At 40.6% G+C, this 27,230-nt stretch overlaps 1 protein-coding gene across 1 annotated transcript in view; it reads left to right on the top strand.

The window, feature by feature from the left end:
* The window catches only part of LOC124545356 (polymerase delta-interacting protein 2), a 64,016-nt gene that overhangs the window by 20,504 nt on the left and 16,282 nt on the right, over window positions 1-27,230 (top strand). Inside the window, exon 4 of the mRNA XM_047124259.1 lies at window positions 22,091-22,268. Within this exon, the coding sequence (XP_046980215.1) occupies window positions 22,091-22,268 (178 nt within the window). The remainder of the gene's footprint in view (window positions 1-22,090; window positions 22,269-27,230) is intronic.

A 27,230-nucleotide genomic window follows, 5' to 3' on the forward strand; every position in this document is an offset into this window, starting at 1 on the left:
CATAAAAAGCAGTATTCCTTTAGAGTCCATAGACGTATCGTGGCACTGCACTGAACAGATATTTGAATGTTGTGCAGGAGCAGTCGAATTTAGTGAAACTAAACTTTTAATTATTGTTGTTTATAGGTCCCCCATCTCTAACTTCAGCATATTTCTGCTCAAGCTAGACAGGGTTCTTAATTCACTTTGTAGGAAGTACCAGAAATTAGTTATATGTGGTGACTTCAATATAAATTTTGTGCATGATGGTGCAAGAAAAAGGATGTTGGTGGATCTCCTAAATTCATATGATCTGATGCATTTTTTCCAACTAGGGTGCAGGGGAACAGTAGCACAGCTGCAGATAATATTTTTATTCATTCTTCATTACTAGATGGGCATTCTGTTAGTACAAGGGTGAATGGCCTTTCAGACCATGATGCACAAATTTTGACACTAAAAGGTTTTGGACTCAAACAAATGTAACATATAATTACAAACTAATTAGTAAAGTTAATCCAACAGCACTATAGTTTTTTAAACCTCGTCAAGGAACAAGAATGTCAGGATGTTTATAGTGCAACAACATAGATGATAAATATAATACTTTCCTTAACACATTTCTCATGCTCTTTGAGAATTGCTTTCCATTAGAACATCCTGAACGGGATACTAGCAGTAATAGGCAGCCTAGGTGGCTGCAAGTGGGATAGGAGTATCATGTAGAACGGAGCAGGAATTAGATCAGGATGTTAGAAGTAGTCACAATCAAGCTACTGTAGCCCATTACAAACAGTATTGTAAGGTGCTTAAAAATGTTATTAGGAAGGCAAAGAGTATGTGGTATGCAAATAAAATAGCTTATTCACAGGATAAAATTAAAACCATATGGTCAGTTGTGAAGGAAGTGTCTAGTCAGCAGCACAAGGTCGACGATATAAAGTCAGTTCATAGTAAAAATATTTATGTCACTGATAAATCAGATACATGTACAGTATTTAACAATTATTTTCTGAGCATTGCTGGTGAATTAAATATAAATTTAGTTTCTACAGGGAATCATATAACTGTCTTGCCAAATCCATTTCTGAGATTGATATCTGATATACTCCTCTGTGATACAGACAAGGGGGAGAGTGGGTCAGTAATTAAATCACTGAAGGATAACGACTAATTGATATAATGGATTGCCTAGCAGAATATTAAAGTAGTGTGCTGCATGTCTTAACCCTGCACTTAGCCATATTTGTAATTTTTCCTTTAGGAATGGTCAGTTTCCTTAGATTAGATTAGATTAGATTTACTTTCATTCCAATTGATCCGTAGTGAGGAGGTTCTCCAGGATGTGGAACATGTCAGAAAAACAACAATACATGACAAATATTTAAACTAAAACAAATAAGCTAATGTACCATTCCACAGGTCCCAAGTGGAATGATCGTCATTTTTTAATGAACACTAAGAGTCATTTTACAAATACTATTGCACTGAATTTAAAATAAAAAAGTTTTATATTTATTTATAAGGTAAGAAACATGTAATACAACTACTGTAATACTTATTTACAATGAACACATTACTGCACTGAAATGGTGCAGAAGTTAGATTATACTTACACACACACACACACACACACACACACACAAACAAATTTTCAGTGAACACATTACTGCACTGAAATTGTGCAGAAGTTATGTTGTACTTATATACAAATCAGTTGGTTTTCCTCAGAAATTCATCAATGGAGTAGAAGGAGTTGGCCACCAATAAATCCTTTAGGCTTCTCTTAAACTGAATTTCATTGGTTGTTAAGCTTTTTATGGCTGCTGGCAAGTTATTGAAAATGTGTGTTCCTGAATAATGCACACCTTTTTGTACGAGACTAAGTGACTTTAAATCCTTGTGAAGATTATTCTTATTTCTAGTATTGATTCCATGAATTGAGCTGTTGGTTTGAAAAAGTGATATATTTTTAATGACAAATTTCATTAAGGAATAAATATATTGGGAAGCTGTAGTTAGTATCCCTAGTTCCCTAAACAGGCTTCTGCAGGATGTTCTTGAGTTCACACCACATATAATTCTTACTGCACGTTTTTGTGCCTGGAAAACTTTAGCTTGGCTTGATGAATTACCCCAGAAAATAATCCCATATGACATTATGGAATGAAAGTAAGCATAGTATGCCAGCTTTTTCATTTTTATATCCCCTATGTCTGACAAAATTCGCATTGCAAACAGAGATTTGTTAAGACGCTTCAGCAGTTCTGTGGTGTGCTCCTCCCAGTTGAATTTATTATCAAGCTGTAATCCCAAGAATTTAACACCGTCCACTTCTTCTATCTTCTTGTCATCATATGTTAGACATATACTCTTGGGACACCCCTTACAAGTTCTGAACTGCATGTAGTGTGTTTTTTCAAAGTTTAGTGACAAAGAATTGGCTAGGAACCAGTGATTAATGTCTACGAATATTTTATTGGCTGATCTTTCTAAGACTACACTTGATTTGCTATTTATTGCAATGTTTGTATCATCAGCAAACAAAACAAACTTGGCATCTGGTAATGTTACTGATGAAAGGTCATTGATATACACAAGAAAAAGTAAGGGCCCCAAAATGGAACCTTGTGGGACCCCACATGTAATTAGTTCCCAGTTGGATGATGCCTGATAGCTTGATACATGTCTCTTTCCTAATAACACCCTTTGTTTCCTGCCAGTGATATAAGATTTGAACCATTTTGCAGCATTTCCTGTTACACTATAATATTCTAGTTTACTTAAAAGGATATTGTGATTTACACAGTCAAATGCCTTTGACAGATCACAAAATATACCAGTTGCCTGCAATTTTTTGTCTAATGAATTAAGTACATTTTCACTGTAAGTGTAGATAGCCTTCTCAATATCAGAACCTTTTAGAAATCCAAACTGTGACTTTGACAGTATGTTATTTGAGATAAGATGGTTATAAAGACGACTGTACATTACTTTTTCGAAAATTTTTGAGAATGCTGGCAACAGTGAAATTGGACGGAAATTTGATGCTATTTCTTTATCTCCCTTCTTAAACAGTGGCTTAACTTCAGCATATTTCAGCCATTCGGGAAATATTCCACTGATAAACGACTGGTTACACAGATAGCTTAATATGTTACTTAGCTCAGAATCACATTCTTTAATTAAGGGGATACGGAATCACCTATCCCCGCAATGTTAATATATGCCTACTATAGGGAACATTTTCTCACAAACTACTGGAGACAGAGAGGTAAAAATTTTACTGTATGTGCATTCATATGTTACAACAATACTGAAACAACAGTTTATTGTCAAAGTATTTTCTTACAGAGATATTGTACATTTATTTTTAAGTAAATTTTTTCCATCGCTTTTTACTAGACTATCACCCCTAAGTCTTTTGTAAATCAAGTAATTAAAAAATCGTTGTTTCAGTATGTAATAGGGACCTATGTCACTACGTCATAAAAATTTCAGACTTCTAGGTTGACCAGTACCTGAGATAATGTTCCTAGATGAAGTAAAAAGTAAACTTACGGGAAACGGAGAAAGAAGATTAAAACATTCCTGATCCGTAGCTAATACCCCCTTCACAGTCTTCATAATCATCTTCAAGTCTTCTTTTGGCACCCCTCTGCACCTGTCTTGCTTTTTTCACTAATGTCTTGATTATATTATCAGCATGCCTTAGTCTGTGCTGATCTAAAAAGAACATAGCACGTACCGTACGGGAACCAACACACATACCCAACTTTTGAAGGACCTGGCATTTAGTTATATTTCCAAGATTGTAGGTTGCCACAGCATCATACACACCAAAATGTAGTGTATTAATTCCGACAAACACTGTTTTTGGGAGACGATGCCATATCACACTATTCAAGCACTCGTTGGGGTTCTGCGTTTTTCCGTGAAGACATTTCATCAGAAGACTTCTGTCAGCCAGATCTCTGAAAATGGGCTTTATTTCTGCCATGATGGCTGATGGTAGACTGTGGTGGTGAATGTATTTCTCTCCTGTTGTTAGTCCCCTATTGTATTTACACCAGCTGTTTTCACCTTTGGGGCACAAACCATGTTGTGGATGCTCATAAGTGGATGCGGTGTGGAAATATAAAGCCCATATAGCTCTCCTCATTTCTTCAAGATTGCCTATATTTTGCCTGATTGCAAGGCCATAGCAGTTCTGAATGTGGTCTATTATGGAATCAGTCAATCTTCCTCTGCCATCCAAGGTTTTCCCATCATCTAGTTTTTTCCCTTTCATAACTGATTTTAACCTTCTCAGCCTGGCACCCATTCTCTTCTGCACATGTCCTATACATTCAAGTTTGCTTATATTTACACTGTTCCCATATGGTTTGCTTTCCAAAACTTCTTTGAATGCTTTAGAGTCACCATCTCCCAGATATTTGACATAGCGAACATTATACCACTGTGAAGAGCGATGAAAAATTTTCTTCACCCCAGCAACCTCCATGCCACCACTACTACCATAATAATTAGCAATACAGTCATCACTGTGTTCATTTTTCAGCCTGCCTGTGCACCTACAGTATTTAGACATTATTGCAACATCAATAACCTTGCCAGTATCAACACTAGTTGCTGTTACAACACCATTGTTGGAGGTGTGGCCCCTTTTCTGCCACGTGCTATCAAACGCCACTGTGAGGTCACGACTGCCGTCATTTTCTTCCACTGCTTCTTCCACAGCAACCTGCATTGACTTCTGTGCTACATCTTCAACTGCAGATCCTAGTACATAATTGTAAGCTTCAAACTTTGAAGGTGCACTTGGAAGATTTAGAACACCACATAGCATATCACCAGCTGCTTTGCCCTTACCAATTGCTCGCAATCCATAAACTAACCTAATATTTACACTATAAAGTTCAGTTTTCTTGTATCCATTATTTACAGTTACTGAAACCGAACTTGGAAACTTACAGCTGTATTTACAAACACTGCATATTAAATTAAACTGGGCAGCTAGGCCAACATGGGATTCTACTTTCAGAGAAACGTTTCCATGACATTTTTTGCAGCACAAACTGTTTTCAAGAGCTTCACACAATATATTCGTATCAATGAGTTCAAAAACTTCATTCCCTCTATCAAGTAAATTATATTTCTCTTCCAAATCTCTTAGTTTTTTATGAGAAGCACTGTTTTCATTTGGTGTAAGTTCGTTCGGCAAATCAGTAATAAGTGGATTCACATTTTCCAACAGTGATGATGATGAACTGCTTTGCTTTGCTAATGAATCATTATTTCTTTTCTTTTGCCAGTTCACACGCTTTTTAAATACTTTTGCTTTAGCTCTAGGCATTTTCACTGCGAAAAATGAAGCACTAAATACGAAATAACTCAACAACAACTACTTTCTTATATCACACTGTTTACAAAACAGTCCCGCCACAAAGTCAAAGAGTAACTTGAGGAAACCAGAGAGAAACATTTTCGGGCAACTAGTGTATAAATAGTCGCTGGAAACCGGGATATTTGAATTCATGTCACTTTAAAGGTACTGCCAAAAAGTTCATGGTCAGCCACGAGAGACGTGTATAACTAAAGCGCAATACCCGATCTCACAAATATATAAAAATAAAATAGTTATAATTGTAGTAGAGTTATGTACGATACGTCATTTTAAAGAGGAAACATGGCAGAATATAATACGCCAATAAAAAAAAATTCGATTTTTTAACCCAAAATCCGATTCCGTATCCCCTTAACTTTGTTGATATTTCATCATACCCACTAGATGTTTTTGATTTTAAAGATTTTATGATGGACATTATTTCTGTTGGGGTAGTGAGGGTCAAATTCATATTATGGAAGTTACTTGAAATGTCTGGTCTAAGGTAATCCATAGCAGCATCTACCGAACCTGACAACCCCATCTGAACGATTAAAGTAGTCAATAGTAAAGCTGCTTTATAAAAAGGAAGAGAAGGATAATGTAGACAATTTTAGATGTATTTCTATACCATCAGCATTCACTAAAGTTATTGAAAAGGCTGTGTATGTAAGGATAATTGATCATTTTATATCACATAATTTGCTATCAAATGTATGCTTCGGTTTTAGAAGTCGTTTAAAATCTGAAAATACTATATTCTCTTTTTTCTGTGAGGTACTGTATGGGTTAAATAAAAAGTTTCGAATGCTAGATACATTTTTTTGATCACACTAAGGTGTTTGATTGTGTTAACCACAAAATATTACTCAAGAAGTTGGACCATTACGGAGTATGGGGAGTAGCTCACTTTAGCAACAGACAGCAGAAGGTCATTATTCACAGTGTTGAGAATGGCTGTGATGTGGGGTTTGAGTGGCGTACGGTCAAATGGAAGTGCCCCAGGGATCAGTGTTGGGGCCACTCTTGTTCCTTCCTACCCCCTTCCCACCCCTCCATCTGCGGTTCCGGGGGTTAGGATAGGTCCGAGGTATCCCTGCCTGTCGTAAGAGGCACACGAGTTATCCATCGAGGTACACGAGTTATCCATAGTGCCCTTATATTTGATTTCCTGAGCCTCTTGTCATGGCTATGCATCTCCACCTGCAATTCAAGTATTTGGGCAAGGACACTTTCCAGGGTATGTCGTCTTCTTCCATCGTCCCCTGTCCTCTTTCACCCCCATTTCAATATTGGATTTCTCTGTGCCCAATATCCAGTACGGCAGCCAGTCCATTGTGGTGGGGCTGTCGTGTACCTGTTTGGTGGTAGACCTCTGACAACACAGCAATCACACTGCTGATGCCAAGGAGTAGATGCCTGTCTTCCTGGGGCATCAGGACTCCAGGCAACGGCCATCATGCCAGGTGGCTTTTGGTGTGGCTGGGTGGCACATGTGTGAACAGCCCCTGATCGGAGTGGGTGGCATCAGGGTGGATGATCCCCATTGAAGTGGACTAGGTCATGTCTTGCTGGTGACCATACTGTGCCAGCAGCCTCTAAAAAGGGCAAGATCGAGTACAATGCTGACAGATATGACCCTAAATTGTTTCCCTCCCCTGCTACGCTATGAGAGGAATGTAGGGCTACAGAAAGAAGAGAGCCATATTCGCCTCGGTATTTAGTCTGTAGCAGAATGGACGGGGATTCCTTTCTACCTACGAAGCATCAGTTTGTTGTTGAACATGTTGAGGATAAGTATGAGGAAGTATGGGAAGCGGTTCAGTCTTAATTCAGACAGCAGCATTGCAACAAAGTTACAGAAAAATTTTCCAAAAAGTGTTAATCAACCAACAAAGAAGCATAAAGCTAACTCAATGGTATTGCTTCCAACCACTGAGGAGGAAGTAAGGAATGTTTTAAGGCAATTAAAGACCTAAAACTCAACAGGTTTAGATGAAATCCCAGTGTGTGTGCTGAAAAAATGCATAAATGGTATCAAAGTTCCACTAACAGAAATCATAAATGAATACTTCAAAACTGGTTGCTTTCCTGACTATCTGAAGCATGCAAAAATTTTACCAGTTCACAAGAAAGATAATGCAGAAAACATTGAAAACTACATACCAATAGTCCTATTGTCGTCCTTTTCCAAAGTGATAGAGACAATAATGAAAAGCAGACTTATAGCTATCTAAGCTAATTCAACCTCCTCTGCAAAGACCAGTATGGTTTCAGGCCTGGCAGAGGCACAGAATCTGCAATAGCACAATTCACAGAAACAGTTTGAGAAGCATTAGATGTGAACAGCTATGTAACTGACCTTTTCCTAGACCTGTTGAAGGTGTTTGACAGTCAGTCACCAGAAACTGTTGCGCAAGTTAGAGGCTCAAGGAATAAGGGGATTGGTTAACAAATGGTTTCATTCATATTTAGAAAAGTACAGTCAGTAGATATCACACGTGTCTTTAGTGGATCAAAGTACATTAAGAAAAATATATTGGGCCCCTCAAGGAACAGTGCCAGCCGCAGTATTGTTTCTGGTATATATAAAAGATTTCCCACGATGTATCAGCCATGGAGAGAAGATATTGTTTGCTGATGACAGCAGCATATTAATCACCAGTAAGACACCAGCACAAATGCTGGAAAGTTCTACTGAAGTGCTGAGGGATGTCTACAAATGGTCACAGGAAAACAAAGTAACCCTCAACATAAAGAAACAAATACAGTATGCTTTAGGATGAATAGGAAACAGTCTCTTAAATATAAACCTAGATAACATATTCGCAGATGATGTACCTACAACAAAATTGTTAGGGTTGCACATTGACAGCCAAATGAAGTGGAATGAACATGTTGTGAAACTCTCAAAAAAGATATCAACAACATGTTATGCACTTAAGAGTCCTTGCATCAGCATGCAGTGATGAATGTCTGAGAACCGTATACTTTAGTTGTTCGTTCAGTATTCAGTTGTGGTATAATGTTCTGGGGAAACAGTGCTCGGAATTTACGAACAGTATTTAAAATGCAAAAGAGAGCAGTAAGAATTATAGTGGAAATCAGTAAGTGGGCCCATTGCAGAGAAATTTTCAAAATGTTAGAATTTGTAGCTGTGTCTTGTGATTTATATGCCAAACCATAGTGTATATCAAGAGGAATATAGAAAATTATAGTACAAATAGCAGTTTTCATAACGATAGTAAAAGTCGGTCTTCACCTAGACAGGAAAGATAAACATAAAGACTCAAAATAGTTTCTTGTATGGAGATGTAAAACTGCATAATAAACTGCTGCAGAAAATAAAAGAAACAGATAACATGTACTGCTTTAGGAAAAATCTTAAATTTTATTTGCTGGAACACTGTTTTCACACTATACTTGAATTCCTTACTAAAATGATTGTAAATAACTTATCTCACAATGATTAACTACATGTAATGAAAAATTGTGTAAGTATGTAAATGTACACAAACTGACAACATCCACACATTTTAAAATGTCTATGGATGGCATAATAAATAAATAAAGAAATAGATGACTTTGTGATCTAGCAGCTCTCAGTGAACCTGTTTACTTGAACGACAAATTCAGTGATGTCTCGGTTGTCTTTATTTGTGGAGCATTGACAATGGCTGCCACTTTTCCACTGAGAAAACTGTCTGTCTGAACTTCTGGTGGCACAAGGAGTTTCTTCCATCATTCTTACATCTCAGTCCTGTTGCTCTTCATTGAAACCACAAAATCTTTGGGGCTTAAGCTCAATAGGAAGCTCTGTTGGTTCTCCCACATCTTTTACTTGGTAGTACACTGTACTTGATCTCTAAATATCCAATGTATTTTAAATGGTTATTCATGGGGAGCAGATCAGAAAATCATCCTCTGCTTATACCTCTCCCTTGTCAGATCAAAAATGGACTATGGGTGTCTCGTTTACTCATCTGTTTGACAGTCTCTTTTATGCCATCACAACACAATCCACTTCTGAGGCATAAGTTTGGCCACTGGAGCTTTCTACACTAGCCCAGTTATGACTCTGTCTCTGTGCAGACTCTGTGGAACTACCACTGTCAGATCAACGTGATGTTTGTTCTCCTCAGCAGATATGTGTGCCATCTGTCCTCTATGCCCAACTATTCATCCTATGGGTCCTTTTGATGACTCCCTTGACCACCAATTTGGGATAAGTGCAACTTCTTTGTTGCCTCCCAGAGTTCGCTTTTGTATACTGCTACAGAAGCTTAACTTTAAGTTGCCTGCAACGTTCCCGATGGATGAAAGCGCTTCAGCACCTGGGCTTTGTGTAGAGATTGACATTCGTCTTGGATTTAGTTCACTTCCCAAAGACGCAACTGTAGGTTCAACCTATCATTGTAAGTTTCTTGAGCTTTGCATGCAACTTGGATACATTTCCTTCATCTACTGATACATCTGAGTCCAACCACGATGTCGGATGTGCCTTTGTCATTGGCAATAAGCATTTTCAATATTGGCTTCTAGAACAGTGCTTGATCTTTACTGCAGAACTTTACATCTTCTATCAGACCACCCAGTACATCTGACAATATAGGCTTCTCAGTTGTGTGTTATGATCCAGTTCACTTAATGCCCTCCAGAGCCTCTGTGTGGAGACTCCATGCCACTCTGCTTACTGCAAACAACTATTGACAGTGTGCCATTTTCTGACCCAATGCCGATTTTATAACTGTTTACATTTTAATATGTTTCCCATCTGAGTTATAAGATATTTTAGCAGATACAGCACAGGTTGTAGATCAAGTTTTACTTTTTATTCATTGTAGTGATATGATGAAGGAAATTTAATTCTCAACTGTTTGAGGAACCTTCTCAAAGGGGAAGTAATCAACTTTAGCTAGCCCTCTACTTCACTCAGTTAGGCTCTGAGTATTATTGACTTCAAATTCATTCGATAATTGACCAAAAGAGAATCGAAGCATTTGAGATGTGGCGCTACAGACAAATGTTGAAAATTAGATGGACTGATAACAAGGAATGAGGGGGTTTTGTGCAGAATCAGAGAGGAAAGGAACATGGGGAAAACACTGATAAGCAGAAGGGACAGGAGGATAGGACATCTGTTAAGACATGAGGCAATGACTCCCATGGTACTAGAGGGAGCTGTAGAGGGCAAAACCTGTAGAGCAAGACAGGGATTGGAATACATCCAGCATATAATTGAGAACGTAGGTTGCAGGTGGAGAGGAAATCGTGGTGGACCGCATCAAACCAGTCAGAAGACTAATGACAAAAAAAAAAAAAATTGACCGTTTTAAATTATTACACGGGCACTTATGAGCTCAGCTGTTTAGTGCCCTAAAGTAACAACAAACAAATGCCTCGCAACAAACTGTCATAGCTGTCAGCCAAGTGGATATTTCCATAAGGAGGGCCGAGCTTAGTGTGTGTGATTATTAGACCATAAGGTTTTTCATGGCTTCATCACAACAAAGCAAAAATAAATAAATAAATAAAAATAAAAAAAAATTGTATTCCCAACGTTCAGCTGAAGAAAAATGATAGATTGCAACTCACCACATAGTTCAGGTGTTGAGTGGCAGACAGGCACATAAAAAAAGAATTGCTAGGTATTATAATCTGTCAGACAAAGAGTCTAAGCCCTTCATCAGACCCTGTGCACACACACACACACACACACACACACACACACACACACACACACACACACACTTGTTGTCTCCAGTGTACATGTGTGTATGCATGTATCACTGTATGCCTGTCTGCCACTGAATGCATCCTCCGTGTCAATCTTTTGTATGATGTTATTCTTCAATTTCTCTTGGCGTATTTTTTGATCGAACGTGAGCTGACAAACTGAGCTTCAGAGGCCGCGCAGCCATCTATTATCCCGCGATCCCACAAGCTGTTCCATCCACAGTCCACATTCGTGGCTGCATATAGGTGTTTGAGGAGTTGCTAGTGTTGGCTTCTATAGTAGTCATAACGTGTCGGCTTTCAGGGCTGGTGTCTTCATTAATTAAAAATTCCGGGCGAAGAGGCTGTGACAGTGTTGATATAGGAGCTCTGTTTGACTTGGTCACCAGATTGTTTTGTTTGCTGAGAGTTTTCGTAATTGAACTCAGTGCTGGTTCCCAAGTCTTGCTAAGATTATAGCTGCAATCGCAGCTTGAGACCATCCCTGGTATGAATTTCTACAGCTTCTCTAATGACACTGCCCCAGTATATGGAAGTCTGTGCCAAGACCCTGGTCCATTCATTCTCCACCCCATAATTCTCAGATAAACAGTGCTCAGTAACCGCTGAATTGTTGGGATACATCAGTCGAGTGTGTGCCTCTGGTGTCTTCAGCAATGATCTTAGACGGTGTGCGCTGTCTGTCCAGTATTTTTTTCCACATTGACATGGAACCTGGTATATACCTACCTTCCACAAACCGAGATCATCTTTGATGCTTCCCAATAACGCCCATGTTTTATTGGACAGGAAAAAGACAGTTTTTACTCGGTGCTTCTTCAATTATTTGTCCAATTTTTCCTGATGTTGCGCCAATGTACAGTATAAAGACAGTGGCTAATACTATGTCCGTGACTTCTTTGGTCTCCACAGGTTGTATTGTTGTGATGGGGCATAACACATGCCTAATCTGCCATTCTGGGTACCAATTTTTTTTTTTTTGGAATACAGTTCTTAGTTGTTCCAACTCCTGGAGCAGTTTGTGTGTCTGAAATGGAGTGCACCCTGGGTACTAGTGTTTTTAGTAACCCTTTCTTCTGCAGGCAAGTACAGGTAAGTGTGAGTTTTCTTCCAGTTCACATTGTGGCCCAGGGCGCCATTAGCTCTTCTCTTCATCGTGACATCCAGGAATGGTAATCTTCCTTCTGCTCCAGTCTCCATAGTGAATTTGATTTTGGAATTTATGGAGTTCAAATGGGTAAGGGAGGCAAGGAATTTGTCCCTTTCATAGGGCCAGATGATGAATGGGTAATCCATATAATGGAAAAGTTAGGTTTCCATTCTGGTAACAGGGCTTCCTCTTCAAAGTACTCATATACAAATTCATGACCACAAGCAAGAGTGGGCTGCCATTTGTGATTCCGTCTGTTTGTTCATAGTATTCTCCATTGAACAGAATGTAGATGGAGCTCAGGACATGCATGAAAAAATCGGTGGTCTTCTCGACAAATTTCTGACCCATAACCTCTAGTAATTATTTCAGAAGTACACTGATGAGTAACAAGACAACATTAAAGCTCACCAAGATATCTGAGTCTTTCACCTTCAAGTTGTCGAGGCATTTTACAAATCCACAGAATTACGGATGTGATGAATGTATTTACCTGCATGAGGGCTTAGTATATCCATCAGATATTATGCCAGCAAATACATATGTGCCCTAATGTTGCTGACAATGGGGTGTAACAGCATCCCATCTTTGTTGCACTCTAGGAAGTCAATAAAGTTTTGGTAGTACAGATCCTTGAGGATACAGTTTCTTGGCAACCCCCTCTGGTAAATCTGCATCCTTGAGAAGAGCCCTAGTCTTTCTCTCCACCTTCTTTGTGGTTATCAGCTTTGATCTTCCTATAGGATTCATTATCTGACATGCTCTGCATCTTCATCGTAGTCCTTGTGGGAAAGAATAACTGTAGCATTGGCTTTGTCAGCAGGAAAGACGCCTGGGGCACTCTCTGCTTGTAATGGTTGACTTTGTGGGCTTAGTTCTCGTCAGAGCACGGCAGGAATTAAAATGATTGGCTAGTTAATGCTGGATTCCATTATTCAAATATTTTCCACTCTTCCCTTTTGTACATACTTGGGCTGTCAGTGTAAATATGTAGTTCTCTTCCTCAGTTCCCAACGATCAGTATACTTGATATTATTTGATAATTAATTTATGTACGTTAAGAATATAAGAGATCTCATACACTTCCCTGGGGCCCAAGTGTAAAAGTGTAGTCTCAGTAGTTCCTAGGAGTTGTACTCAACGCTCCAGCCCATAAAGCGCACACTCTCACATACCAATACAAGGCTCAAGAAAAACTCCCAGGAACTACTTTTAGACTACCTTCACAACTGGCCAATCATTTTAATTCCTGGAACTGGAACCAGATTGATGGTGGTACCTGCATGCAGCCAATTCTGCCCTTAGGAAGGCCACAGGACATCAGATATCAAAATTCTCACGTCTCTTTGACAAACCATCGCTGGAGGCACCACACAATATGGTATTAATCTGACTGACATAGAACTGGTTCATGATGCAGTTTCAATTCTGGAGAAGGGACTTAAGTTTGCTCTGACCGGGTTGTGGCATGACTACCTCCTGAGGCAGATGAAGAAATATGTTGTGAAACCTGCTGTGTTCTGACAAGAACCAAGCCTATGAAGTCCAACATTGGAGAGGAATGGGGTACCAAAAACATTAGTACACAGGGTGCGCACCATTTCAGATGCAAAGAGCCTGCCCCAGGAGCGGGAACGCCTTGGAATTGTAGTAAAAAAATAAAAAACATAAATAAATAAATAAATAAAATAAAATAAAATAAAAACACAGTGGGTACCCAGAATGGCACATTCGCACGCTCTCCACCCAACCACAACAGTACTACCTGTGCAAACAATAGAAGTCATGAAGAAAAATGCAGACACAGCCTTTATACCATACAGTGGTGCACCATCTTGAAAAATTGGACACCTATTGAAAAACCACCAAGTAAAAGTGTTTTGCCTGCCCAATAAAACATGAGCGTTAATAGGAAGCTTCAAAGATGATCTTGGTTTGCAGAAGGCTGGCATATACCATATTGCATGTCAGTGTGGAAAGACATAGAGGGCAGACAGTGCACACCAATGAAGATCGTTGCTGAGAACACAAGAGTCACACTCGACTGATGTATCCCAACAAGTCAGCAGTTGCAGAGCACTGTTTATTCGAGAATTATGTGATGAAGTATGAATGGGCCAGGCTCTTAGCACAGACTTCCATGTACTTTAACAGTGTCATTAGAGAGGCCATAGGAACTCGTACCAGAGACTATCTCATCAACGGAGATTCCAGCTATAATGTTAGTAAGGTTTGGGAACCAGCACTGAGTTTAATTAAGAAGACTCTCAGTAAACAAAATGATCTGGTGAACAGGGCAAACAGAGCACCTTCATCAATGCTACCACCGACACCAATGAGTGAGCCTTGAGCAGCTGCTGGTGAAATATCAGTGCAGTAGCGAGTTGCGTATTTAGCTTTCATATTTGTTTTGTAGTTTGATTCTTAAATTCTTTCCGAGTGTTTGTGCGCTTGCATATTTAACTACATAAAATCCTTGCGTATTCTCGTATTTCAGAGGAGTAATATTGCTTATTGATAGCTGTAGAGTATAAATTCGCGGAGTCGTTAGATATTAGCAGTAGGATGGATAGGGTGTGTGCATGCTGTGTGCGGGCGCAGGAGGAGCTGGCCGCGGTTCGCAAGCAGCTCAGCGTGCGGTTGGCCACCTTCAGGCTGCTTCCTCGAGGTGCAGCGACGGCGGAGGGTCTGGCGCGTCGCTAGCAACACCCCAGGTGTCACTTGCTGCGTCCGCTGACTCAGCTGCCGAGGCACCTTCTAATGTACCCGGCGCGTTGGGGCCGCCCTCACCTCAGGGTGAGTGGCGGACTGCAACGCGTTCGCGTCACTCGAGGCGGAGGGTCAATGTGGAGGCTGTCCGGCTGGCCTCGCCCGTTCGCCCTGTCAGTGGGCAGGTGACCGCTCCTTCAGCAGGGCCCGAGCAGGCACACGGGGGCAAAGGCTTGCTGGTTATTGGGAGCTCCAACGTTAGGCGGGTGATGGAGCCCCTTAGGGAAATAGCGTTCAGGCTGGAAAGAAATCAAACATGCACTCGGTTTGTTTGCCAGGGGGGCCTCATCTTAGATGTGGAGGCGGCCTTGCCTGCGGCTATTGAGCGTACGGGGTGCAGTCGTCTGCAAGTAGTTGCTCATGTCAGCACCAGTGATGCCTGTCGCTTGGGTTCTGAGGCGATCCTCAGTTCGTACAGGCAGCTCGCAGATTTGGTGAAGACTGCTGGCCTCGCACGCGGGGTGCAAGCAGAGCTCTCTATTTGCAGCATTGTTCCCAGCGTGGATCGGGGTCCTTTGGTGTGGAGCCGAGTGGAGGGTCTCAACCAGAGGCTTCGTCGACTCTGTGACGGTCTTGGCTGCAGATTTCTAGACTTACACTATTGGGTGGGGAATTGTAGGACGCCCCTAGACAGGTCATGGGTACACTACACAAAGGAAGCGGCTACTCGGGTAGCAGAGTACTTGTGGCCTGCACATGGTTTTTTTTTTTAGGCTAGGCAGTAGTGCGAGGTGTCCTGATGAACACTCACCAGTCGACGTGCAGGCAGGGAATCAGGATGCGCTCAGTGTAAAGGCTCTTCAGCTATCAAGATATTAGCAGTAAATTCTCAGAGTGTTCGGAATAAAGTTCCTGAATTTACTGCCCTCCAGGAAGCGAGTGGCGCACAAATTATTCTCGGGACTGAGGCCTGGCTGAACCCTGAGATCGGAAGTTCTGAAATATTTAGTGAGGGTTGGAATATGTATCGGAAAGACAGATTAGACACTGTAGGAGGTGGTGTCTTCATTGCAGTTGACAAAAATATTGTGTCTACTGAGGTCGAAGTAGTGTGTGATTGTGAAGTTATCTGGACACGTTTAAGAGGACTAGGAGAAATTAAGTTAATTGTGGGGTGTTATTACCAGCCACCAGGTTCCACCGTGACAGTTCTAGAATCATTCAAAGGCAGTCTACACTCTGTATCGCAGAAGTACCCGGATCATGCTATATTAGTCGGAGGCGACTTCAACCTACCTAGTATAGACTGGGATGTCTATGGATTCATTACAGGTGGTACAGACAAACTATCGTGTGAATTACTTTTGAACACATTATCCGAAAACTGTCTTGAGCAGCTAAATCGACAGCCAACGCGTAATGGAAATATTTTAGATCTGGTAGCCACGAACAGACCAGACCTCATCGACGGTGTCAGTATTGAGACAGGGATTAGTGATCATGATGTTGTCATTATGACTATGGTTGCGAAAGTTAAAAAGTCAGTCAAGAAGGCTAGGAGAGTATTCTTACTAGAAAGAGCAGATAAGCAGTTTTTAGCATCCCACTTAGTAAATGAATCGACTTCATTTACTTCTGGTACAATGGTCGTGGAAGAATTATGGGCAAATTTTAAACACATTGTAAATTACGCATTGGACAAAAATGTGCCGAAAAAATGGGTTACGGACGGAAAAGACCTACCGTGATTTAACAGCGCAATTTGGAGAATTCTTAGGAAGCAAAGGCAGTTGCATTCGCGGTACAAGAAAGATTGGGAGAATGAGGACAGGCAAAAGTTAGTAGAGATTCGTGCTGCTGTAAAAGGAGCGATGCATAAAGCATTCAACCACTACCACCGTCATACCTTAGCAAAAGATCTTGCTGAAAACCCAAGGAAATTCTGGTCTTACGTAAAATCGGTAAGCGGGTCGAAGGCTTCCATCCAGTCACTCACTGATCAATCTGGCCTGGCAACGGAAGACAGCAAAATGAAAGCTGAAATTTTAAATTTAGCATTTGAGAAATCTTTCACGCAGGAGGATCGTGCAAACATACCGCCGTTTGAGTCTCGTACAGATTCCCGTATGGAGGACTTAGTGATAGACATCCCTGGGGTTGTGAAGCAGCTGAATGGGTTGAAAATAAATAAATCACCAGGCCCTGATGGGATTCCAACTCGGTTTTACAGAGACTAATTTACTGCATTGGCTTAGCTTGCATTTATCGTGAATCTCTTGCCCAACTTAAAGTCCCGAACGACTGGAAAAAAGCGCAGGGGACGCCTGTATATAAGAAGGGTAGAAGTACGGATCCTCAAAATTACAGATAAATATCCTTAACATCGGTTTGTTGCAGGATTCTCGAACATATTCTCAGTTTGAATGAAATGAATTTCCTTGAGACAGAGAAGTTGCTGTCCGATCATCAGCACGGCTTTAGAAAGCATCGCTCCTGTGAAACGCAACTCGTCCTTTTTCACATTATATCTTGCGAACCGTGGATGAAGGGTATCAGACGGGTGCCATATTCCTTGACTTTCGGAAAGCGTTTGACTCGGTGCCCCACTGCAGACTCCTAACTAAGGTACGGGCATATGGGATTGGTTCCCAAGTATGTGAATGGCTCGAAGACTTCTTAAGTAATAGAATCCAGTACGTTGTCCTTGATGGTGAGTGTTCATCGGAGGTGAGGGTATCATCTGGAGTGCCCCAGGGAAGTGTGGTAGGTCCGCTGTTGTTTTCTATCTACATAAATTATGTTTTGGATAGGGTGGATAGCAATGTGCAGATGTTTGCTGATAATGCTGTGGTATACGGGAAGGTGTCGTCGTTGAGTGACTGTAGGAGGATACAAGATGACTTGTACAGGATTTGTGATTGGTGTAAAGAATGGCAGCTAACTCTAAATATAGATAAATGTAAATTAATGCAGATGAATAGGAAAAAGAATCCTGTAATGTTTGAATACTCCATTAGTAGTGTAGTGCTTGACACAGTCCCGTCGATTAAATATTTGGGCGTAACATTGCAGAGCAATATGAAGTGGGACAAGCATGTAATGGTAGTTGTGTGGAAAGTGGATAGTCGTCTTCAGTTCATTGGTAGAATTTTGGGAAGATGTGGTTCATCTGTAGAGGAGACCGCTTATAAAACTCTAATATGACCTATTCTTGAGTACTGCTCGAGCGTTTGGGATCCCTATCAGGTCGGATGAAGGGAGGACATAGAAGCAATTCAGAGGCAGGCTGCTAGATTTGTTACTGGTAGGTTTGATCACCACGCGAATGTTATGGCAAATGCTTCAGGAACTCGCGTGGGAGTCTCTAGAGGAAAGGAGGTGTTCTTTACTTGAATTGCTACTGAGGAAATTTAGAGAACCAGCATTTGAGGCTGACTGCAGTACAATTTTACTGCCACCAACTTACATTTCGCGGAAAGACCACAAAGATAAGATAAGATAAGAGAGATTAGGGCTCGTACAGAGGCGTATAGGCAGTCATTTTTCCCTCGTTCTGTTTGGGAGTGGAACAGGGAGAGAAGATGCTAGTTGTGGTACGAGGTACCCTCCGCCACGCACCGTATGGTGGATTGCGGAGTATGTATGTAGATTTAGACATAGAATGCTAAAGTCACCGTGGCTGTGGGTGTGGACTGTGGAGTAAAAGGTTCCTGAGGGCAGGGGATATTAGTTGGCTGCACGTCCTCAGGAGCTCAGTTCATCAGCACACCTGATGACAGTGACATGTTGTAATCGCTGACATATGGTGCCCATGGACACTGCGTGCCAGCAGTACACCGGTGGACTGTTCGACAATCTTTTGTATGTTGTTATTCCATCCCAGATTTTCCATTGTTAGAACACTAAACTAATGTTTTAATAGAGTGTCAGTCAGCGTTATCTGAAAAACGCAGTCTGCTTATATTATTTTATGGTAATGATCTGTCTCTGGTAGTGTGTATTAAAAGTGTCTGTTAAAATTGAAAACTCATGCTATTTTAACAAAGTGACATCCATAAAGAATTTAGCTATCTCAAATTGTTTCCTTGTTTTCTGTTTTTTTCTTTTGTTGAATGACAGTACATAATTTGGCCAAACAAGACTCCATTTATTATCACAGAACTTAAATTCTAATGCTTTGAAAGGATACATGTGTTAATGGAATAAATGAGTCACCGGCATTCCTTCCAACATAGTAGGATAATGCAGAACTGAATGAATAGGATTTGTAATGATAAATCACACAGCTTCTATTATATCTTGGGCATTGTGGGTGTACATTGTAAATATCGTGCTTTGAAATGATTGGCAGGTAACTGTTTTCAAATTTTGTAATTCTTATAGAAACACTCAGTTAACAGTAAATGTTGTTTTGGTATCAGCTGATGTTTCCATTGAATGTAATATCCCCTCTTTCTCTCAGTAAAACTGACAGTAATTGAAGGATGATTTTATTACACGCTTTTTGTGTGTGTGTGTGTGTGGGGGGGGGGGGGGGGGGGGGGCAGAGTGAAGGATAATAAGAAACAAAGTAGCTGACAAAAAAGGGACTGGGGTTATAGGCTTTCTGACATCATTAATCGTCATCATTGCACGTTACCTAGCCTGAGGTTAGGTTGCATATTCATTTCCAAAGGCTGATTTGTTTATTTGGCCCTGAGAAGGGTCATTTTTGTCATGTCATATGTTGTGGAGCTGGGACAGTAGGCCACAAATACTACGATATGCAATTAAGGGGCATGGTAAACGGCATCCCATCACTTATGTCAGTGATAACCTCAGTTGTGACTGGATTCTGGAACACCAGTACATAATTAATATAGTGTAATTGAATGCTTATTCATTGCAACACACATGTAAACCAAAACATATGTTCCAGGTTAGACATGTACATGAATCTGTCCATGCTGATAACTGGCAGAACATTACAATCACTTCCAGAAATAAAAACCTGTCCAGAGACTATGTCCATTACCAATTACCACTAAGAGCGGTGGCATTTCCTATCCTTGTGAGATGTTTACTATAGACCGCTGCTTCTAGAATGGTGATTTCTTGCTTCAGACTGCTGCTAAGTGCTGACTCTGGACTGCTTAGTTGATACATCCTTGATGAACACTGTTGCTGCAGCTGACTTGCTGGGCCATCAGTTACAAAGCCACATGGATTGTTACAACTAATCTGCTCGATGGCTGAGACCGATGTTGATAACCTACGACTTGCTTGTTGGTCGCTCCAGGGGGTACATTGCCCGATTGGTGCCCATGAGAAGGCATGGAAAAACAGTGGGACTGGCACTGGTGATATCTGTGGATCCCTGCTGTAATGCTCACCACTCTTGGCTTCACCTAGATTTAGGCTACACTGATACACCCCCATACCAGAGCGGCAGGCTACCTGGGTGGGGTAGTGATGTGGAACGCAACACAGATGATTAAAAGTATGCAACATCTGGCACCTCCAACAAGATCCAGAGAAAATTTTCTCTCTTTATCCATTTGCCAGAAAATGCAGCATGCGGATTACTGCAAATTGCCACTGCCAAATGCGATAGGCTCTGTCATGTTGTAGTCACATTCTGCAGTGACACAGTTTCCAGCTATGGTAGGAATGTATGCTACAAGTGTGTGCAAGAGCCTGTGAAAGCAACTGGAACTGATGAAGTGCCACACGGAGCATTTATACCATACTTTCTCTTAAATCCATCTGACGTATCCAAGGAAGATTCATTATAGTCTAAAACTGTATGTTGTGGAGACCAGTGACTTGATTATTGAGGGTGATTGGTGTTAATATAATTCTGTTTTCTGTTAAAATTCAGCATTCATAAAGCAATGTGACAGCTTTTGCTCTCCTATGCAAATTCCCATGTATTGGGATCATTGAGGATTATGTTGAACAACAGACAACAAAACCTCTTGCATGTGATTATTTTTCTCACTGAATAATCTCTAGCAGGTTCCCAGTGCCTGTGTTTTTCCAAGTGTCATTCTGTACTTCTAAGCATAGCAGCATGCAGCATCTATAGAGGCAAACATTTAAGAAATAGCTCCCTGACCACACAAAATCCACAGCTGTAAAATGTATGTGACGATGTGTACAGGCATCCCCAATTTGGAGTCACATGGCTCTCAAAACTGAACTTGCACATGTAAAACTTGGGTGTATATAATTTAACTTCAAATTGCAAATTTGTTCACCATTTTGATATTTGTTTTGGGTCTCATTGATCTCAATTATTATGTGAATGAGTGCAATTTCCCCATCCTTAAAATTTGCTTGTAACCTATGCCATATAACAATTAGTGATGATGCAGTATTTAGTATCTTCTCAGAAGTTAGATAAGAAGACATACTAATTCACTAAAAGTAAGGATTTTTTAAAATGTGTTAATTTAAAAATAATTCTTGCAGATTGGTATAGGAAATTTGCTGTGTACATTTAGCCTGTCAAGTAAATTGATGTTTATGGCTGTTTCACATGATAAATACAAATAATAATCACACAGTCTGACCATGATACAAATAATAATCACACAGTCTGATCATCTACAAGGTTTCCAATTTGTTGAGCTTTGTAAAATCACAAAAATGACATAATTTGCTTCTTTATACTTAAGCTATATTACTATCTTTTGACAGCTGCAGGTCTAATGCCTCTACTTTTTTCAATGCTTCTGTATTTCAGCATTTTGGTTATAACAACAGATTTTTGATAGACTTAATCAGTTTTGGTTATTGTAAACAGGGTGACACATGGTGCACCAAATGGTCCCATTAACTGCTGTCACACATCTGAAACTTTCCATTATGCATTACTTCCCTGTGCTTGCTTTTCTCTGTAAGGCTTACTAGTCCCAAAGGAAGAAATTCCAAGGTCAAGAAAGCCCCAGTACTTTATGATCTAGCCCACAGGTGTCAGTTAATGTGTTTTTATTAAGGCTTTATTGTCATTATAGTGGAGCAATGTTTGCAGATACAGTTGGCTCACTGTTTAGTTGGTTATGATTGTGAATTGGTAACAGATTGTCATTTGAGTTCACAGACATGGTTTATTTTCAGTTTAATAATATGTCACTGGTTTGTTTCAGCGAGCACAAACAGAGGCAGTTACGTTTCTTGGTAACCAAGACAGCAGTCGTAGCTTGTATGCTATACCAGGCTTGGACTATGTAGCCCATGAGGATGTACTGCCATATACAACTACTGAAAAGCAGCCACTGCATCATGAACTGGTGGACAAATTCTTGTCTCATGTGCCAGACAGAGGTAAATTATATTAATTATGTGAATAAGTTTGAAGGTCTGTTTGAAGTATTACATTGTTTCTGGTTGCACTTGTACAGGTTCTGGCATTGAGATGGAATGCTAGTTTTTTAAATGCACTGTTCCATTATGGTAAACAATAATGGTTTAAAATAATACCTTTCTTGACTCTTAAAAGCAACTGCAACTTGCCTTTATTATAAATTAAGATCGTGTTAAATTTTGCAACCAATGATTAAACTCGTGTAAGCTTGCTGTTTTTACAAAAGTGACATGTGACACACTATATATTATTATTTTATTTGTTGTTTGAGTTGTGAGTTACTGTGTTCTGGTTAAGCTGATACCATCAGACTACATGAACACTTAGATCATTCCAGTTTTATATATAAATCAAATTTCATTGAGAACGTGCTAGAGAACATTAATCTGTTGTTTCTTTTTTTTAACTTACAAGGGGACCATATCTACTCTTCACAGATTTCGAAACAGGGGTTGACCAGAAATGAAAATGACAGAAGTGGGAGCTCCAGAGGGCACAGAGTTTAGAAAAAAATAGCATTTTTGACAGCTCGGTTGAAGCTTGAGCCGTTTAGGTTAGCATAGCTTCCAGGCAATGGAAAGAGTACCGAACGGTAACGTGAGTTCCTATGTGGAAATCATTTATTTTTATTTTCAGTTTTTAGGTTACTGACACTGGAGATAAATGGAAATAATGCCATCTGGAGGAATTCTTCTTAACCACTCAGAATGCCAAACTCCTCTCCTGATTCAGATTCATTGATAACACTTTGTGTTCTTGACTTAAGGTAAGGGAACGCTATCTACATGCCTCCAGAACCTCTAAACCTTCTCCCCCATTCCCTTCATGTGGTCCTCCTCAGCCCAACAAGCCACCTCCTCAACGTTGACCTCCACCTTAAGGATGGCTACATTAGTACCTCCATCCATATCAAACCTACAAACTATCAGCAGTACCTCCACTTTTTCGGCTGCGTCCCATTTCACACCAAGAAGCCCCTTCCATACAGCCTAGCCAAATATACCAAGGGTTTCACTGAGACCTTCACAGACTGAAATTACCCTCCCAGCTTTGTACAAAAACAGATCTTCTGTGCCTTGTCACTCTACTCATTTGCCACCTCCCACATACTCAGTGTTCAGCCACAAAGGAGCACTCACCTCATAACTCAGCACTGACCAGGACTGGAACAACTGAATCACATTGTCTGTCAGGGTTTCAACTACATCTTGTCATGTCCCGAAATAAGGGCTACTATCCACTCAACTTGGTTCAAGAATCATGAAAGAAGGTTGTATACATCGAAGCAGCCTGGAGATACTAGAAGGTATCAGATAGATTATATAATGGTTAGAGATAGATTTAGGAGCCAGGTTTTAAATTGTAAGACATTTCCAAGGGCACATGGACTCTGACCACAATCTGTTGGTTATGAACTGTAGATTAAAGTTGAAGAAACTGCCAGGGAGAGCATTAGGGAACAATTGACAAGAATGGTGGAAAGAAATGCAGTAGAAGAAGAATGGGTAGCTTTGAGAGATGAAGTAGTGAAGGCAGCAGAGGATCAAGTAGGTAAAAAGACAAGGGCTAGTAGAAATCCTTGGGTAAAAGAAGAAATATTGAATTTAATTGATGAAAGGAGAAAATTTAAAAATGTAGTAAATGAAGCAGGCAAAAAGGAATACAAACGTCTCAAAAATGAGATCGACAGGAAGTGCAAAATGGCTATGCAGGGATGGCTAGAGGACAAATGAAAAGATGTAGAGGCTCATCTCACAAGGGGTAAGGTAGATACTGCCTACAGGAAAATTAAAGAGACCTTTGGAGAGAAGAGAACGACTTGTATGAATATCAAGAGCTCAGATGGAAACCCAGTTCTAAGCAAAGAAGGGAAAGCAGAAAGGTGGAAGGAGTATATAGAGGGTCTATACAGGGGTGATGTTCTTGAGGACGATATTATGGAAATGGAAGAGGATGTAGATGAAGATGAAATGGGAGATACGATACTGCGTGAAGAGTTTGACGGAGTACTGAAAGACCTGAGTCGAAACAAGGCCCCGGGAGTAGACAACATTCCATTAGAACTACTGACAGCCTTGGGAGAGCCAGTCCTGACAAAACTCTACCATCTGGTGAGCAAGATGTAAGAGATAGGCGAAATACCCTCAGATTTCAAGAAGAATATAATAATTCCAATCCCAAAGAAAGCAGGTGTTGACAGATGTGAAAATTACCAAACTATCAGTTTAATAAGTCACAGCTGCAAAATACTAACGCAAATTCTTTACAGACGAATGGAAAGACTGGTAGAAGCCGACCTCGGGGAAGATCAGTTTGGATTCTGTAGAAATATTGGAACACGTGAGGCAACACTGACCCTATGACTTATCTTAGAAAATAGATTAAGGAAAGGCAAACCTATGTTTCTAGCATTTGTAGACTTAGAGAAAGCTATTGACAATGTTGACTTGGATACTCTCTTTCAAATTCTGAAGGTGGCAGGGGTAAAATACAGGGGGCGAAAGGCTATTTACAATTTGTACAGAAACCAGATGGCAGTTATAAAAGTCGAGGGACATGAAAGGGTAGCAGTGGTTGGGAAGGGACTGAGGCAGGGTTGTAGCCTATCCCCGATGTTATTCAATCTGTATATTGAGCAAGCAGTAAAGGAAACAAAAGAAAAATTCGGAGTAGGTATTAAAATCCAGTGAGACGAAATAAAAACTTTGAGGTTCGCCGATGACATTGTAATTCTGTCAGAGACAGCAAAGTACTTGGAAGAGCAGTTGAACAGAATGGACAGTGTCTTGAAAGGAGGACATAAGATGAACATCAACAAAAGCAAATCAAGGATAATGGAATGTAGTCGAATTAAGTCAGGTGGTGCTGAGGGAGTTAGATTAGGAAATGAGACGCTTAAAGTAGTAAAAGAGTTTTGTTATTTGGGGAGCAAAATAACTGATGATGGTCGAAGTAGAGAGGGTATAAAATGTAGACTGGCAATGGCAAGGAAAGCGTTTCTGAAGAAGAGAAATTTGTTAACATCGAGTATAGATTTAAGTGACAGGAAGTCGTTTCTGAAACTATTTGTATGGAGTGTAGCCATGTATGGAAGTGAAACATGGACAATAAATAGTTTGGACAAGAACAGAATAGGAGCTTTCGAAATGTGGTGCTACAGAAGAATGTTGAGGATTAGGTGGGTAGATCACATAACTAATGAGGATGTATTGAATAGGATTGGGGAGAAGAGAAGTTTGTGGCACAACTTGACTAGAAGAAGGGATCGATTGGTAGGACATGTTCTGAGGTATCAAGGGATCACCAGTTTAGTATTGGAGGTCAGTGTGGAGTGTAAAAATCGTAGAGGGAGACCAAGAGATGAATACACCAAGCAGATTCAGAAGGATGTAGGTTGCAGTAGGTACTGGGAGATGAAGCAGCTTGCACAAGATAGACTAGCATGGAGAGCTGCATCAAACCAGTCTCAGGACTGAAGACCACAACAAAAACATCCACCCATCCCTCCCACAGTGGTATTCCGCTGTCCACTGAACCTGTGCAATATTCTTGATCCTCGTCAACCCTTATTTCACCCCTGCTTCCAACTCCTTGCCTCATGGCTCATATCCCTGCAATAGATATAGATGTACCAGCTGTGCCATACAACCTCCCCTCACTAGCTATTCCAGTCTTGTCACAGGCACCTCGTATCCCATCAAACGCAGGGCCACCTTTGAAAGCAATCAGGTGATCTACAAAAGCTGCAACCATTGTGCTGCTTTCTGTGTAGGCATGACAACAGACAATCTGTCCGTCCACATGAGTGGCCACTGCCAAACTGTGGCTAAGAGACAGCTGCACCACCGAGTTGCTGAGCATGCTGCCTAACACAGAAGTCTTCACATCAGTGACTGCTTCACAGCATGTGTTATATGAATCCTTCCTACTGACACAATCTTTTCTGAATTGTGCAGGTGGGAACTTTCCCTGCAGTATATTCTATGCTCTTGTAACACCCCCGGCCTGGACGTTCACTAGTCTGTGTCCCTCAAGTGCTGTTCCCTCCCTGCTCCCATTCCAACATCACAGCCTTCTACACCACCAACACACCCACTAGCCTCCACCCTCACTTCTCTCCTTCCCTCAAAGTTCCCGACTGCACTTAGGGGCCCTACCCTGCCCCCATCATGTGCCGGCATGCTCCCACAAGCAGCTCTACACCTTCTCCATTCCTATCCTGTTATCCCTCCCCCTCCCCACCCCAGCCTCCTCCATACCCCCACCACCACAGATTACTTTCGCATCAGGTGCAGTTGCTCTATACACTGTCGCGTCAGCCACTGGACACATTGGTTGTGTGTGCGCGCGCGCATGCGTGTGCGCGCCTCTTCTACCTTAGAAGAAGGCCTTGTGGTCCAAAGCTCAAATGTGTAGCAGTCTTTTTGTTTTGCTGGTGTGCAATTAAACGTCTTCTCTGTATGGTGAATAGTAATCTATTCTTTCCATAAGATCATCATTACTTCATCCTGGATTTTCCATTGTTTGAAAAATGATTCTCTGCTGCATAAAAAGAATGTCCGTGTTATCACAGGTAACTATAATGTAGTTCCACGCTGTCCTGTTGACACTAATGATGCTAATGACAGTGGCTTGCATCTCATTTGATGCTGATGTCTGCTATCTTAGAATGTACTGCCCTTTCATTGTAATCAACACACATTATAGCAATATTTGTGTCCTTCTGTTTCAAGATGATGTGTATAGTTTTTGTAAAAGAACTGGTATCTATCGTCTTCCTTACACAGAACATCAAATGACAGAGATGAGTTATATAGAAGTTATGAAAAAAATATCTGGCATGTTTAATGGAAATCCACAGTTTTACTTATTAGACTTGTGGGCAGAATTATCTAGTTGTACTACTTTAAACAACAACAGAA

This window comes from Schistocerca americana, chromosome 8, assembly GCF_021461395.2.
Source record: "Schistocerca americana isolate TAMUIC-IGC-003095 chromosome 8, iqSchAmer2.1, whole genome shotgun sequence".
Lineage (NCBI taxonomy): Eukaryota > Metazoa > Arthropoda > Insecta > Orthoptera > Acrididae > Schistocerca > Schistocerca americana.